This window comes from Mustela nigripes, chromosome 16, assembly GCF_022355385.1.
Source record: "Mustela nigripes isolate SB6536 chromosome 16, MUSNIG.SB6536, whole genome shotgun sequence".
NCBI classification, from domain to species: domain Eukaryota; kingdom Metazoa; phylum Chordata; class Mammalia; order Carnivora; family Mustelidae; genus Mustela; species Mustela nigripes.
In genome coordinates this window covers 18,169,487-18,185,810 of record NC_081572.1, presented here as the reverse complement: position 1 = coordinate 18,185,810, position 16,324 = coordinate 18,169,487, and the positions used below count along the sequence as shown (strand labels likewise).

General features: G+C 38.0%; 1 protein-coding gene across 4 annotated transcripts in view; it reads right to left on the bottom strand.

Annotated features, from left to right (window-relative positions):
• Positions 1 to 16,324, bottom strand: part of GPATCH8 (G-patch domain containing 8) — a 113,037-nt gene that overhangs the window by 19,230 nt on the left and 77,483 nt on the right. For all 4 annotated transcript variants that reach the window (XM_059380992.1, XM_059380994.1, XM_059380993.1 and 1 more), the window contains one exon: positions 5,768 to 5,911. In XM_059380992.1, the coding sequence (XP_059236975.1) occupies positions 5,768 to 5,911 (144 nt within the window). The remainder of the gene's footprint in view (positions 1 to 5,767; positions 5,912 to 16,324) is intronic.

The window sequence follows — 16,324 nt, the reverse complement described above, 5'->3', positions numbered from 1 at the left end:
TAATCTCTTCAGAAGTGACATATGCTATTTAAGTCAACATTTATGAAGCGTTAGGATTCATAAATACTTCATGGTTTTCCTAATCTATTTCATGACTTTACAATTATCAATTTATGGTTTTCTAAGGATAAACATTTCATAAACACATGAAATACAGGTATGTGTAGAATATCTTCATTGGTATCTAGTCTTGATGGTTTCACTTCTTAAGTTATTTTAAAAATAAGCTTGATGCCCAATGTGAAGCTCAAATTCACAACCTCAAGATCAAGAGTCGTATGCTCCACCAACTGATCTAGCTGGGGCCCCTGTGGTTTCATTTCTTTTAGAAGGATTCATTTTCTTTTTAATTTTAGCCCCAGAATTATTTTTCAATTTTACTTTTTTTTAAATTGCCTTTTAAAAATTTACTTTCATGTTTCCCTTGCCCTGAATATCAAAGTAGCACCAAAAAAAGAGAACTCAGTCTGAATTTCCTCAAATCTACAGTGGCTTGCCAGAGGTCCAATTGGTTTTGATATGCTTACTATCCTGATGCCCTATGTACCAAGCATACAAAGGATCAAATGCAGTAAAGATCTTGAGAGGCAAAATGCAACCAATAAACAGTGAATCTTCAAGTGGAAAGGGACTCCAAACTTGAATGAAGGCCATGTGAAGTCCAAAAATGATTATTCCTTCCATTACCAAGGAATTTCTCGGACCTTATTTCAATTGAGAACCTATTTCATTTTTTTTTTTTTTTAAGATTTTATTTATTTACTTGAGAGAGAGACAGTGTGAGAGGGCATGAGCAAGGAGAAGGTCAGAGAGAGAAGCAGACTCCCCATGGAGCTGGGAGCCCGATGCAGGACTCGATCCTGGGACTCCAGGATCATGACCTGAGCTGAAGGCAGTCATCCAACCAACTGAGCCACCCAGGCATCCCTATTTCATTTTTGAATAATGAGGAAAACTCTAAAATCTCTGTTCCTTAGTAATACATATTACTTGATATTGTCACAGTCAACTAAAAGTAAGCAATGCTGTCAAAAAGTAATTGTAACAGTTTAGACAAAGTTAACTAAATTATGCAGTAGTAGATTCCATTTTGTAGAGAAGTCACTGATGGCTGCTACAGGCTTACTCTGTTTTAGTTCAGCTATTTAAAGCTCATAAAACAGCTACTTATACAGTTGAAACAGACATGGTACTAAATGAGATTTCAGTGTTTTCAAAAAAACCTAAAAGAAATCTCATACTGAACCGATGTTAGCAGAAAGAAGAGGCAGGCTGAAAGGATTCTCTCCTCTGACCAAGACACTGGTTTTTTTATGCAAGCAAAAAGAATTTCTCAAAGCTGCTTTACTGTACCAGATTTTGGTAACTGGATCAGACTACCTCAGGTAGTTCTCAAACTGCAAAGTTGGCCCCTTAAAGAGGAAGAAGGAGGCAGCTTTTCAATGTGCTACTTTCCCAGTGTCAATTAGAATGCCTGTGTGGAGAGAAAATGAAGGTACGGGCCTGGGTCACAAACCCAAATGTCTAGAGGGATGTGACAGTTATGAGTCATACAACTTGACATAAGAGCAAAGATTATGTGGAACCACAGATAACAGAACGTTAGCATGTGCCTGTCTGAAGAGATAACAACTATTCAGCTTTAACAAATTGTTGTATTAAAATGTAGGCCCAGTGTTCTTAGATTATTTCAATTTTTCAAGGTAAGTTTGAATTATGTAAAATCTCATCTTAAAAGCCGGGAACCAACCAAAATTAAAGGGAAAAAATCTAATACTGCAAAGGCCAGACAAGATACATCTATGGGACAATTGTGATCTCTGGCTTATGTACTGGAAGCCGGTGAGGAGGACCCTTAGTGCCACAAATAAAAGAGAGTAAGACTGGGAGAATCCTGACTAGGTAACAAGGTACCAAAGAAAGCAAAACAAAAATAACAACAAAAAACAGTGTTAGAAATAAGGCACTATTACTGTGTTGCTACAAATGCCACTTTCAAGAAAGAGAATGTTCTTTACAGTTTGAAATTTAGGCCCTATGAAAACTTAAGAAAATTGTTTCCATGGTCATATCCACTAGGAGACATGTTTTTAGAGATACAAAATAATGAAAGAGGCGAGGAGGTAGAGAAAGAAGAATGTGTAGTTTCAGAGTAATTTTGACTGTACCATAATTAAGCCAGAAGATAGATACTAATATTCAGTAAGCACTGAGGCATATCAGGACTGAGTTATATAAAAAGGAATCACAAACTGGGCTATCTCTTGAGGAATGGAAGGGCCTTCCCTTCAAAATGTACTGAAATTATTACCTTAAAATGAGGGTTAAACAGCTGACAAGAGCCAAAATGTCTCATGAGCTTTTTCATCTTTGCAGATCCAGCTGGGTCTTAAAATTTGTGGGTTAATGACTTTCTTCATAAAAATCTTAGAAAATTTGAGAAAAACTAGAGTAGTGAGCAGCATATAACAACCCCCCTCCTCCCAAATCACCACAAATCAGAGTGACCGTGTAGCCTTCTTCTGAGAGATTATTTGTGCTTCATGAAGATAAGGGTATGTTCATGATCCTGTCTATACTAGTAGTTTACCACTAACATGATAGATTATTTCTCTGGAAATTTTTAATGGTGAAAATTTGGCGGAAGATGCAAACTAGGGATTACTCATATAGGGTTGAATGTACTTACCCATTATCTCAGATTCATAATAATCCTGTGTGCCTTCCTGGAAGACAAGACAGGGCGTCTTTATGATTTTAGAGCATGAATGTGGAAAATGGTAGGTCCATTTGTATGGTAAGTTCATGTCCATCAAAGAGAAATGAAAAAGAGGACGCCCCTCCTCTTAGGGATTATTTGGCTGTGTTGTACCAAGGGGATTAAAGGCTCCTTAGAAATTCTAAGTACAGGGAAGAGTAGAACTATAAAAAATTTAGTACTGTGCATTTTCTGGTTTATATATCTATAGCACTGTTTCAAGATTCTACTATTTGCACTAAGAAAGCAGTATAAAGAAAGATGAAAAAGCTTACATTTCAACCAAATAAAGAACACTCCAAGAGCAAACAGAATAATAAACTCATACTATTGCTGTTCTTTTTTTTAATACCTAGAAAGGGGCTTTTGATCATGGTGAAGAAATAAGCTCACATACATTCATTAATCATACCAGCTAAAGACTTCTTCCTAGACCAAAGATCATAGACATATTTCTATATTCATGGAAAAATAATCCATGAGTTCCCTATAAGATATCCTCACTTTTGTGTTTTCATTTTGATGATAATCTAAAAAAACCAACAACAACAAAAACAAACAAACCCAGAGTAATAAATATTTGGGATCATCTAGATGAGTATTTTATAAAAGTTTAGAATACAACTGGGGACTTAAAATGATAGTTATCTGTTTGTACCAAGCAAAGGCCAAATGATAGCACAATACCATATGTATTTGATAGTTTTTCAGTAATCCTAACAGAACAGGGTTTCTCAACCTCAGCATTTGTTGACATTCTGGGCAAGGTAATTCTTTGTTGCAAAGAACTTTCTTGTGTGTTGTAGGATGTTCAGAAGCACCCCTGGCCTCTACCTATTACATGCCTGTAGCACCACCCTCCTAACTGTGGTAATCAAAAATGTCTCCAGGCAGTGTTAAGTGTTCCTTGGAGGACAACATCTCCCCATGTGGAAAACAACTATAAAAGAGAAAAGCAGAGAGAGAAGTGGGTCATCCCAAAGTGCAGAGGAGAATAACATGCCGAATTCAAAAGAACTAAAGCTGCAACAATTACTACTACTCTCAAAAGTTGAAAGCAACATCACTAAAACACTGTCGTCCACCACATTAATGTTGTCAGTATGAATTTCACTAGTTCTGTACTTCTGCTCAGATTTAACTTGTAAATCTGTTGCTTTGATAGAATTTTTTCCCTTTAAAGAGCAATATAAACACTGTTCAAGTCTGAATGACAGTTTTCCTGATTTATTTTTTCCTAACAGAAACTTTACTCAAGAGATTTCTCTTTAACTGCAAATGTAACCTTTTAAAATTCCTTTTGGTGCCTAAAGTTTCTTCTGGAGTCTTCTAATTTCTCCCAGACAATTTTTTTTTTTTAAATTTTAAGTAATGTCTATGTCCAGTATGGGGCTGGAACTCATGGCCATTAGATCGAATCACATACTTGACCAACTAAGCCAGACAGGCATCCTATCACAGTTAATTCTTTTTTTAACAGATTTTATTTATTTATTTGACAGACAGAAAGATCACAAGTAGGCAGAGAGGCAGGCTCCCTGCTGAGCAGAGAGCCCAATGTGGGGCTTGATCCCAAAACCCTGAGATCATGGCCTGAGCCAAAGGCAGAGGCTTAACTTGCTAAGCCACCCAGATGTCCCCATCACATGATTGAAGAAATTCTCAAGAGCCCGAAAAAGCATTTATGTGTTTAGATGTTAAATGTCCTTCTTAATTCCATAAAAAATAACCCCCCAAATTTGAATTATATATACACTGAAAAGGTTGAGAAGTTACTGGATAAGCAGTATTTGCTGTTATAACTCTTTCTTTCTTGACACATGATTCTTTGAAAAAGTAAGATAATTGCCAAAATAACTTGGCCATATATATAGTAATTTTTAATTCTTCAAATTAAGTAGAACTGACAGTATAACAATGTCCAAAGGTGTATAAAAAGTTCAAGGATGTGTTGAATACAACTCTACTAGTAGAAGAATCTTAAATTGGTTAGGTGTGGTTAAATGTGGAAGAAACTACTGCAAAAAGTATAAGAGTTTACAAACTATCCTTGTGCTGGTAAAACTTAATCAAAACTTGCCCTTTACCTGTGCACTGAAATCTTATAGTTGGTTGAAAGACAAAGCAAAGGTCAAAAAAAACATTGGTTCAACAGATCCACTTACAAGAGCATTCCAGCAATGCTCATAAATTTTACAAGTTTAACAAGTACAACTACCAAACATCCAAAGACTTAGCAAGTTCTACTAAAATCATCCCAAATCAAATGGCTCAAAATTCTTTAGTAAGCCAGAACTGTACTATAAGAAATTAAAGATTCATTTCTTCCTTCCAAAATCCCCCCTGGGGAATTACTGCTACCTTCTTTATGTGTGTAACTAGTTAGGTACAATTTTATTTTCTAAACAAATGAAAGAAAAAAAAGAAAGAAAAGAAAAGATTGCAAAGAAAGTATAAACCACTTTTTAGCAAGCTCTTCAACATGCAGCATCAGAGGGCTTTTTGTTGTTGTTGTTCAAGTTAAGATAGCATCTAATTCTGTTTTTCTTTTCAAGATTTATCTGTCTTCCAAGGCATACCAAATAACAAAACTGACTACCGATAGGAAACAGTAGCCAATAAAGCATGAATATATATAGAGAGAGGATGAAGTGACCAGAGTCTGGGATAATTGTTCAAAGATTAACATGTTTGGAAAGAGGGAGAAAGGGAAACAAAGCTCCTAGTGATCCTCAGTTTAACTACCAAATTAAACACAAATACAGAAACCATTCAAAGCCAAAAACTTTATGAAGATTTATAAAGCTCACAATTCTTCACTCTACATAAATTCTCAGAAGGTCTGTCGGGACTTCTGTCACTGAAAATAAAATCAGGTAAGCCAGATGGACCTCAGATAAAGACTAGAGATATAAGAAACCATAGTCACAAAGTTTTTTGGGTTCATTTATAAAATTCAATAGTTATAACAACAAAGTTTTTTGTTGTTGTTAGCAAGCATTTCCTCACCTGCTTGTGTGCATGATCATAGGAGTTGATATGGTTGTCAAATTCCTGATGTTTCTGATACTGCTTATCACAGAGTTCACAGTAGAAGTTGGCTCTGAGGTCTTCCAATGCTTTGGCAATTGCCTTCTCTTTGTCAACATAATCCTATAAAAACCACAAAACACAAACAAAAAATTAAGTTGGTAGAATTTAAATGAATGTTATAAAGAGGGAGTCTTACCTAAAAGAGAAAAGGGGGCTTATTTAGCGGTACCAATAAAAGATGGAACACAGTGGCAATGTGGCAGGGTGATTTGTGTGTGGTTGTACTGGTATTTCTTTTTTTGTAGACATTGCATTTTATCTAGTAAACTTATACTATTAATTAATCCATGTGTTTATCATGTATGGGATGCCATTAATGATAAAGGATTTCAGGAAACTTACTGTATTATCTAAATTAATAGCTATCTTTAGGGACACCTGGGTGGCTCAGTCCATTAAGCATCTGCCTTCAGATCAGGTCATGATCTCAGGGTCCCGAGATCAAGCCCTGCATCTTGCTCCCTATTTGCTTCTCCCTCTCTTCTGCCCCTTCCTCTACTCATGTTCTCTTTCTCACCTCAACTTCTCTCTCAAATAAATAAACTCTTAAAAAATTAGTTGTCTTCAATTAGTCTTTTTAAGATATATTTAGGAGAGCGTGCATGTACACACACACACACACACACACACACACAAGCAAGGGGAGGGGCAGAGGGAGAGAAGCAGACTTCCTGCGGAGTGAGGAGCCCAAAGACTCAGGGCTGGATCCCAGGACCCTGAGATCATGACCGGAGCAGAAACCAAGAATGAGATGTTTAAGCAACTGAGTCACCCAGATGCCCCCAAAAAGAATTTAATTTTTACTTTGCTTTTTGGCATTATGGTGTCATCCCCTACTCCTACTCCTGGCAAACAAACAAACAAACAAACGAGAAATAAACACCACAATTTTTTGGGGGAAAAAAACAAAAACAAAAACAAAACATCCAATGCTGGGCTTGAACTCACAACCCTGAGATCAACAACTGAGCTGAGATCACAAGTCAGACATTTAACTGACTGAACCACCCAGGTACCCTAAAAAACACAATTTTTATTGCATTGTAGAAACCACAGAAGTAAGTATAATCTCCAAAAGAAGCACTACAAAACAAAACAGAGCAACTTATCATCTGAAACGGAAATCAGGGCTGTGATGCACAAGGGCTTTTCTTAGGACATGTGGGTGACACTGGAGTCTGGTGTTTCAGCAAGATGGGGGTGCTAGATTAGAGAAGCCTCATTAATAAATAAAAGAACCTATAACTGGGCTGGAGAGTAGCCAAGGATCTCTGCATTTTGGCAGAGGAAATAAGAAACACTCTCAGAAAGCATCCTCCAGTTTAACATCCTCCCTTTAACATTTTCCTAGATTAAGATCAACAAAACAGGGGTTACAATCAAAGATTACTAGACACACAGAAGAGAAAATAAATCTATCCACAGGGACTCTGGGTGGCTCAGATGGTTAAGCATCTGCCTTTGGCTCAGGTCATGATCCTAGGGTCCTGGGATCGAGTACTGCATCAGGCTCCCTGCTCCTCGGGGAGCCTGGTTCTCCTGCTTCTGTCTCTCTGTCTCTCATGAGTAAATAAATAAATTCTTTAAAAAAAAAAAAAAGAAAGAAAGAAAATTAATCTGTCCATAAGTGAAAGTCATTGGAAACAAGCAACAGATTTAGACACCCGAAATCTCAGATACTGGAATAGTCTTTTACATAATACAAAGCAATGATAAAATGTTTAAAATATAAAATGGAATTAAAACAACGAGCAAACATTAAACATATTTTAAAAACTAGGCAAACTACAGGGGCACCTGGCGGGGTCAGTTGGTAAGAGCACATGACTCTCAATCTTGGGCTTGTGAATTCAAGCCCCGTGTTGGGTGTACAGATTGCTTAATTTCTTAAAATATAATCCTTAACAAAAAACTAGGGATGCCTGGGTGGCTCAGCTGGTAGAGCGCATGACTTGATCTCAGGATCACGAACTGAAGCCCTATGTCGGGTGTGGAGCCTGCTTAAAAACAAAACAAAACAGAACAAAACAAAACAGAAAACAACAACAAAAACCTAGGTAGACTATAGAAAGACCAAAATGAGACTTTTATTTTTATTTTTATTTTTTTTTTTAAGATTATTTATTTATTTATTTGACACAGAGAGAGAGATCACAAGTAGGCAGAGAGGCAGGCAGAGAGAGAGAGAGGAGGAAGCAGGCTCCCCGCTGAGCAGAGAGCCCGATGCGGGACTCGATCCCAGGACCCTGAGATCATGACCTGAGCCGAAGGCAGCGGCTTAACCACTGAGCCACCCAGGCGCCCCAAAATGAGACTTTTATAATTGAGACAGCTAACTGTAAAAAATAAACAAAAAAATCCATCAGCTACTTAGAGGATGGATTAAAAAAAGCAGACCAGATACAGCTCAAAAAAGAAATTGGGGGTGGGGGGGTGGAGAGGAGTGCGCAGGGAGGTGCCTGGATGGCTCAGTTGGTTAAACATCTGTCCAACTTTTTGATCTCAGCTCAGGTCTTGATCTCAGGGTCATGAGTTCAAGCCCCGCACTAGGCTCTGTGCTGGGCTTACTTAATAAAAATAAATAAATAAATAAATAAATAAATACAATTTAAAAAACATAGTAGGGAGGTAAAAATGTTCTGGAATTAGATGGTAGCAATGGTTGCACAAACTTACAAAATATATTAAAAACCAATGGATACTTTAAAAAGGTGAGGTTTTTTTTTTTTTTTTTAAGATTTTATTTATTTATTTGACAGACAGAGATCACAAGTAGGCAGAGAGGCAGGCAGAGAGAGGAGGAAGCAGACTCCCCACTGAGCAGAGAGCCCGATGCAGGGCTCGATCCCAGAACCCTGGGATCATGACCTGAGCCGAAGGCAGAGGCTTTAACCCTCTGAGTCACACAGGCGCCCCAAAAAGGTGAGTTTTATAGTAAGTAAATTATATATCAATTTAAAAAAGATGTAGTAAACAAAAAGAGGTAAAGACTAAAATTATTAGAATGTGGCACAGAGACAAGCAAACAGATAATGTGAAAAAGAGGTCTAGAAGTCATGAAGAATATAGTAAGAATATTAACACATATATAACTGGAATCCCAGGAAAAAGAGAACAGACAGCATAGATGAAAAAAATATCCAAAGATAGAAAGGATTTTTTCAAATTAGTAAGACAACTCCAGATACAGGAGGCACAAAGTATACCACACAGGCTACATAAACAATATGCACCTAAACACGCTGAGTGAGACTACAAAGGGAAAAAAGACCATCAAATCATAAAATATCCAGGAAAAAAAAAAGATCACCTGTAATCAGTTTGACAGCAGTTTCAAAAGCAACAGAAGGTAAGACAGTGTGCTTCAGTGGGCTGAGAGAAAATATATGCCATTCGTATAACAAATGACCTATTTTCACAAATGAAGAAATGAAGAGTTTTACCAACAGATTCATTAAAAAGAACCTTTCTAAAGCAGTATTTCTGAAATCACAGATTGTGACTCACCAATGGATCACAGCATTAATTTAGTAGATTGAAACAGGCATGAAAAGGGGGAAAAATAGCAAAATACAGAGTATATTTCACATAAGGCTAAATACTATCTTGTAAAACTTTTGTTTCAGTTTTAAGTGGTGGCAATAGTAAACGTATTTCTTACTGTGGGCCTGAAAGTCCCAGATTCCTGAAGCATATGCTTTAGGGAAGAAGGAAAATGATGCCAGTAAAAAGGTCTGAAATCTGAAAGTAAATGTTAAGCAATAAAAAATATATATATACAACAACAAAAAAACCTAGTTTGCAAGACTGAAAAAGGATAAAAGCCAAATGCTAGCTATAATGGTCAAGTATAACAGAAGAGGGGCGTTCAAAGTTCAAGTGTTCTAGAGTCTTTCTACTAATCAAGATACAGTTAACTTTGGACTTTGTTAAATTAAGCATATTTACATTAAAATTCCAAGGGTAATTATTAGAAGGCTAGAAATAGTAAAGGGGGTAAAAGTAAGAAAACTTCAATTTTATCAAGGGAAACAGGTCAGAAAAATCAGGAAAACAGAAGTTAAAAAGACAGATTGATAAGTAATGACAGGAAACGTAAATGTACTAAGAAGCTTCCAGAAAAACAGAATCCAACTATATGCTGATTACAAGTGATACCCCTAAAACACAAGGACTTAGAAAGTTGGAAGTTAAGAGATAGAAAAAGATACGCCAGGCAAATCCTAACCAAAATAAAGCTGGAGCAACTATATCAATACTCAACTTTTTAACTTGGAAAACAATTTTTTTTCCTTTAAGTAATCTCTACATGCAATGTGGGGCGCAGATTCATGATCCAGAGATCAAGAATCGCATGCTCGGGGCCCCTGGGTGGCTCAGTGGGTTAAAGCCTCTGCTTTCGGCTCTGCTTTCGGCTCAGGGACCTGGGATCCAGCCCCGAATCGGGCTCTCTACTCAGCAGGGAGCCTGCTTCCTCCTCTCCCTCTGCCTGCCTCTCTGCCTACTTGTGATCTCTGTCTGTCAAATAAATAAATAAAATCTTAAAAAAAAAAAAAGAAAAAAGAAAAAAGAATCACATGCTCTGCTCACTGAGCCAGCCATGGGCCCCATCTTTTTTAGACTTTATGGCAAAAAGCATTACTTGAGACTGCAGCCAGTTAGAAGCTATTCTCCAAATAAGCTGCATAGTTAATCTGAAAAGCCAACATAGATATATTGCTTATCCATTGGTCTTTATGAGGTTTTGGCTAAAAACTACAAGACTGACCCAAAAAGGTGGTCCAATTTGCCTTACCCATTCCATTTAAAAACTAAACATCAAATGACATCTCAAAACAAAGTGAGTACAGTTGAACTTTGAACAACATGGTTTTGAACTGCACAGGTCCACTTATATGATTTTTTCCCAATACAAAGTTTGGGAGATTTGCAAGAATTTGAAAAAACAGATAAACCACACAGACTAGGAAGCAAAAAAAAAAAAAAAGAACATTAACAGTTGTTAATGAATAAAATACATGTAGATACTAGTTTATCATTTACTACCATAAAAGACATACAAATCTACTATAAAAAGTTAAAATTTAGGGGTGCCTGGGTAGCTCAGTCAGTTAAGCCATCTGACTCTTGATCTCAGGGTCGTGAGTTGAAGCCCTGAGTTGGTTCCACACTGGGCTTGGAGCCTACTTGAAAAGAAAGAGTTGCAATTTATCAAATCGTAGGTGCACACTTACAGACCTTCCATGGCACCACTAGCAGAAAGAAATGTAAACAAAAGTAAATACAATGTATTAAGTCATAACTGCATAAAATTAAATGTAGTACATGCTGTAATATTATGATTTCATAGCCATCTCTTGTTGCAACTGGGGCGAGTACAAGTGTTACAAGTATCCATTTACAGCTGTGTGTGATGCTAATCATCTCTGCATGAGCAGTTTGGCTCTCTGGCAAGCTGGGTATTGCAGTAAAAAGTGGTATCTCCCAGATCTTGTGTATTTTTCATTATGTTTAGTGCAATATTGTAAACCTTGAAGAACACCACAGGACCCATACAAAGTGCCACTAGTGATGCTGAAAGTGCTCACAGCAGAGAAAAGTCATGATATTCTAAGGAAAATTTAAACTGCTTGATACAGACCACAGATTCCCATCTCCAACAGTGGCAGCTTGCCAGTCAAGATTAATGAATCTCGAAATGTAAGTGTAAGGACCATTGTAAAAAATAAATAAAAGGAAATCCATGAAGCTGTCACTATAGCTATATTAGCAGGTGCAAAATGGTTTTTATTTTTATTAATTAATTAATTTATTTATTAAGAGTTAGCTGGAGTAGAAAAAGAGGATTTTTTTTTTTTTTTTTTAAATATCAGGAGTGAGCCTGTGTGCCGGAGCAAGCATACACACACATAAGCAGGAAGAGTGGCAAGGTTCCCAGCTGAGCAAGGAACCTGCTATGGAATTTGATATCAGGACCCTGAAGTCATGACCTGAGCTGATGGCAGATGCTTAACTGGTTAAGCCACCCAGGAGTCCAGCAGAGACAGAATCTTAAACAGGTTCCATGCCTAGCGCAGAGATGGATGTGGGGCTCAATCTCCCAACTCTGAGCCAAAACCAAGAACGGGACGCTTAACCATCTGAGATACCCAGGTGCTCCATTTTGTGCAAAACCTTTTAATCTCACATTGAAAATGCAGTTTTTGGGGTGGGTGGGTGGCTCAGTAGAAGTGTCTGCCATTGGGCTCAGGTCATGATCAGACTCCCTGGTTGGCGGGAAGCCTGCTTCTTTCTCTACCACACCCCCTGCTTGTATCCCCTCTCTCGCGGTCTCTCTCTGTGTCAAATAAGTAAAATCTTAAAAAAAAAAAAAAAAAAAAAGAAGAAAGAAAGAAAGAAAAGAAAAATGCAGTTTTTGTGTGGGTTTAGGACTGCTGTAAGAAAGGAATACGTACAGACTTAACAGTCTGTTTAAAAAAAGGTTTACAAAAAGCCAAAGGGATTATATGACAACTTAAAGCAAAAGGTGAAGGATCTAGGGGCGCCTGGGTGTCTCAGTGGGTTAAAGCCTCTGCCTTCGGCTCAGGTCAAGATCCCAGGGTCCTGGGATCGAGCCCCACATCAGGCTGTCTGCTCCACGGGAAGCCTGCTTCCTCTTCTCTCTCTCTGCCTGACTCTCTGCCTACTTGTGATCTCTGTCAAATAAATAAATAAAATCCTAAAAAAAAAAAAAGTGAAGGATCTAAAGCTGGAGAATTAAAAGCCAGCAGAAGATGATTTGGTAATTTTTACAGAGGTCTGGCTAAAAAATGTCAAGATAACAGGAAAAGTGGCTTCTGACAACCAAAAGGAGCAGACCGTGCCTAGACACCGTCAAGAAAAACACTGAAGAGGAAGGTTATCTGCCTGAACAAATTTTGTTTTGTTTTGTTTTTAAGATTTTTATTTATTTATTTGACAGAGAGAAAGAGATCACAAGTAGGCAAAGAGGCAGGAAAAGGGGTGGGGGGAGTAGGCTCCCTGCTGAGCAGAGAGCCCCGATCCGATGCTGGCTTGATCCCAGGACCCTGAGATCATGACCTGAGCCGAAGGCAGAGGCCCAATCCACTGAGCCACTCAGGCGCCCCTTGAACAAGTTTTTAATGCAAACAAAAGTACCCTATTCTGGGGAGGGGGAAATGTCAAAAGGACATTTATTAGAAAGGAAGAGAAGCAACAAACACCAGGATTAAGGTAGTAAGGGATCAACTAACACACACTGTTTTATGCAAATGCAGTTGGGCTTATGATTAGGACCGCCATTATCTATAAAACTAACCCCCAAGCCTTGAAGGAAAAAGATAAGCATTAGCTGACAGTATTTCCATTGTACAAAAAGAAGGCTGGGACAACAAGAATGCTTTTACTTGATTGGTACCACTGATGACTTCAGGGGAAATCAGGAAGTACCTTGCAAGTAATGGACTGCTTTTCAAAGTTCTTTTGATATTTACCTGACAATGCCTTTGGCCACCTAGAACTGGATGAGTTCAACAGCAAAGGCAATGAAATGGTCTATTTGTCCCCAAATACAATGTCTCTAATTCAGCCTCTGGATCAGGGGGTCATTATACACAGTACACTATAGAAAGGACTGTCAACACTATGGAGGAGACCTCAAAAGGAGAACCTCAAAAACAAGGATTATTCCACTGAAGATGCCACTGTTGTTACAGAAAAAAACATGGAAGCCATAAAAGTCCCAAACAGTAAATTCCTGCTGGAGAAAATGGTGTCCAGAAGTTGTGCATGACTTCACAGAATTTAAAATACAGCCAATCAAGAAAATCACAAAAGAGATTATAGATGGGGGGGGGGGGGGAGGGGTTTCAAGATATGAATTTTAAAGAAATTCAAGAGATGACAGACACCACACCAGAGGAATTAATGGAAGATGAGTGCTTCTAAAACCAGTGCCAGATAATACGGAAGGAAATGTAGAAGAAGCAGTGCCAGAAAACAAACTGATGTTACACTATCTGGAAGAAGGGTTGGGATAATTCAAGACTGCTTCTGACTTTTTTTTACCATATGGACCCATCTATGATATGGGCATTGAAATTAAAGCAAAGGATAGAAGATGACGTATAGAGACTTTGTTTGTTTGTTTGTTTTATATTTTTATTTATTTATATGAGAGAGAGAGAGAGAAAGCATGAGCACAAAGAGGGAGAAGCCAACTCCCTGACAAGCAGGGAGGTCAACCCCAGGCCAGACCCCAGGAACTTGAGATCACAACACCAGGACGCCAAGGTGCCCTAGAAACATTTTCTTAAAAAATGAAAAAGCAAGAAGTCAGACAGAAATAATGAGATTCTTTCTTTCTTTCTTTTTTTTTTTTTTTAAAGATTTTATTTATTTACTTGACAGAGATCACAAGTAGGCAGAGAGACAGGCAGAGAGAGAGGGGGAAGCAGGCTCCCTGTTGAGCAGAGAGCCCGATGCGGGACTTGATCCCAGGACCCTGGGATCATGACCTGAGCTGAAGGCAGAGGCTTTAACCCACTAAGCCACCTAGGTGCCCCAATGACATTGTTTCTGTAAAGTTACACTAAGTAACTTCTATTTCCCCTTCTACATCTTCCACCCCTTATAAGCAAAACCAATCTCTCCTCTTCCTTCTCAATGTGAAGACAGTAAGGATGAAGACCTTTATGATAATCCACTTCCACTTAATGAACAGTATATAATCATTATGCCATATAGTTAATAAACTTATCTCTTGTGTGTGTGTGTGTGTCTTTGTGTGAAAATGTAGTAACTATATGGAAAGACTTGCATGAGATGTTTTTGTGTCATCATCATTGTCTAAGCATTCATTATGAAGGACATCATGTATAAGACTAGTATGGGAAGTGGGTAGACTATCCTTACACAGGAATAAGGTAAGTGACATCTGATAGGAAATTAATAATATAATGTATTGGTTTCTCTGCGATGGAACTAGAGGGTATTATGCTTAGCGAAATAAGTCAATCAGAGAAAGACAATTATCATATGATCTCCCTGATATGAGGAAGTTAGGAGGCAACGTGGGGGGTCTGGTGGGTAAGAAAGGAATAAATGAAACAAGATGGGATGGGGAGGGAGACAAACAATAAGAGACTCTTAATCTCACTAAACAAACTGAGGGTTGTTGGGGGGAGGGGGCTTAGGAGAAGGGGGGTGGGGTTATGGACATTGGGGGGTGGTGTGCTTTGGTGAGTGCTGTGGGGTGTGTGGACCTGGCGATTCACAGACCTGTACCCCTGGGGATAAAAATATATGTTTATAAAAAATTAAAAAATTAAAAAACAAAAGAGACTCTTAATCTCACAAAACAAACTGAAGATTGCCAGGGGGAAGGGGGTAGGGAGAAGGTGGTTAGGTTATGGGCATTGGGGAAGATATGTGCTATGGTGAGTGCTGTGAAGTGTAAACCTGGCAATTCACAGACCTGTACCCCTGGGGCTAATAACACATTATATGTTAATTTAAAAAATTTTTTAAAATAATGTATTGGCTTTCTTACTATCTTACTTTCAAAGAACTATATTATGGTAGGGTATGGCTTTCTCCCTTGCAACTGGAGAAGCCGAGTATAACCTCAGATAAAAATATATGTATTAGGGGCGCCTGGGTGGCTCAGTGGGTTAAGCCACTGCCTTCGGCTCAGGTCATGATCTCGGGGTCCTGGGATCGAGTCCCACATCGGGCTCTTTGCTCAGCGGGGAGCCTGCTTCCTCCTCTCTCTCTCTGCCTGCCTCTCTGACTACTTGTGATTTCTCTGTCAAATAAATAAATAAAATCTTAAAAAAATATATATATGTATTAAATATAACAATGTTTCTACTACTTTATTATGAATATGACTGCTGTATGTCATAAGAACTTTATAACCATTCATTAGTGTATAGGCTAGACTACTGTGAAACAACTGTATTGATTAACTAGGCTAAAATGAAGCAATCATACCATTGCTTCTTCATTATCAATGCATGAACTGTTATACTTGTAAACTGTTTCCCATATTATCTTTTCATTTTTGATGTCTAGTATTAGTAATAAGTATAACATCTACAGTATTTTGTATCATATAAGACAATACTGATGTAGGTACTGACAGATGGTTCATCTTATGAACAGAGGACAGGGGACGCCTGGGTGGCTCAGTCACTTAAGCCTCTGCCTCTGGCTCAGGTCATGATCCCGGAGTCCCGGAACTAAGTCCTATTAGCAGGGAGGCTGTTTATCTCTTTGCCTGATGCTCCCCCTGCTTGCACTCTCTCTCTGTCAAATAAATAGATAAAATCTTTTTAAAAATAAAATAAATAATAAAAAATTATAAATAAATTATAAAAAAAATAAGAGGACGTAACACTATCAGTAAATACAGTATAGTACTGTAAATATATCTTATTTTAATATTTGCTTTTTGCTAGCATACTTTATCAT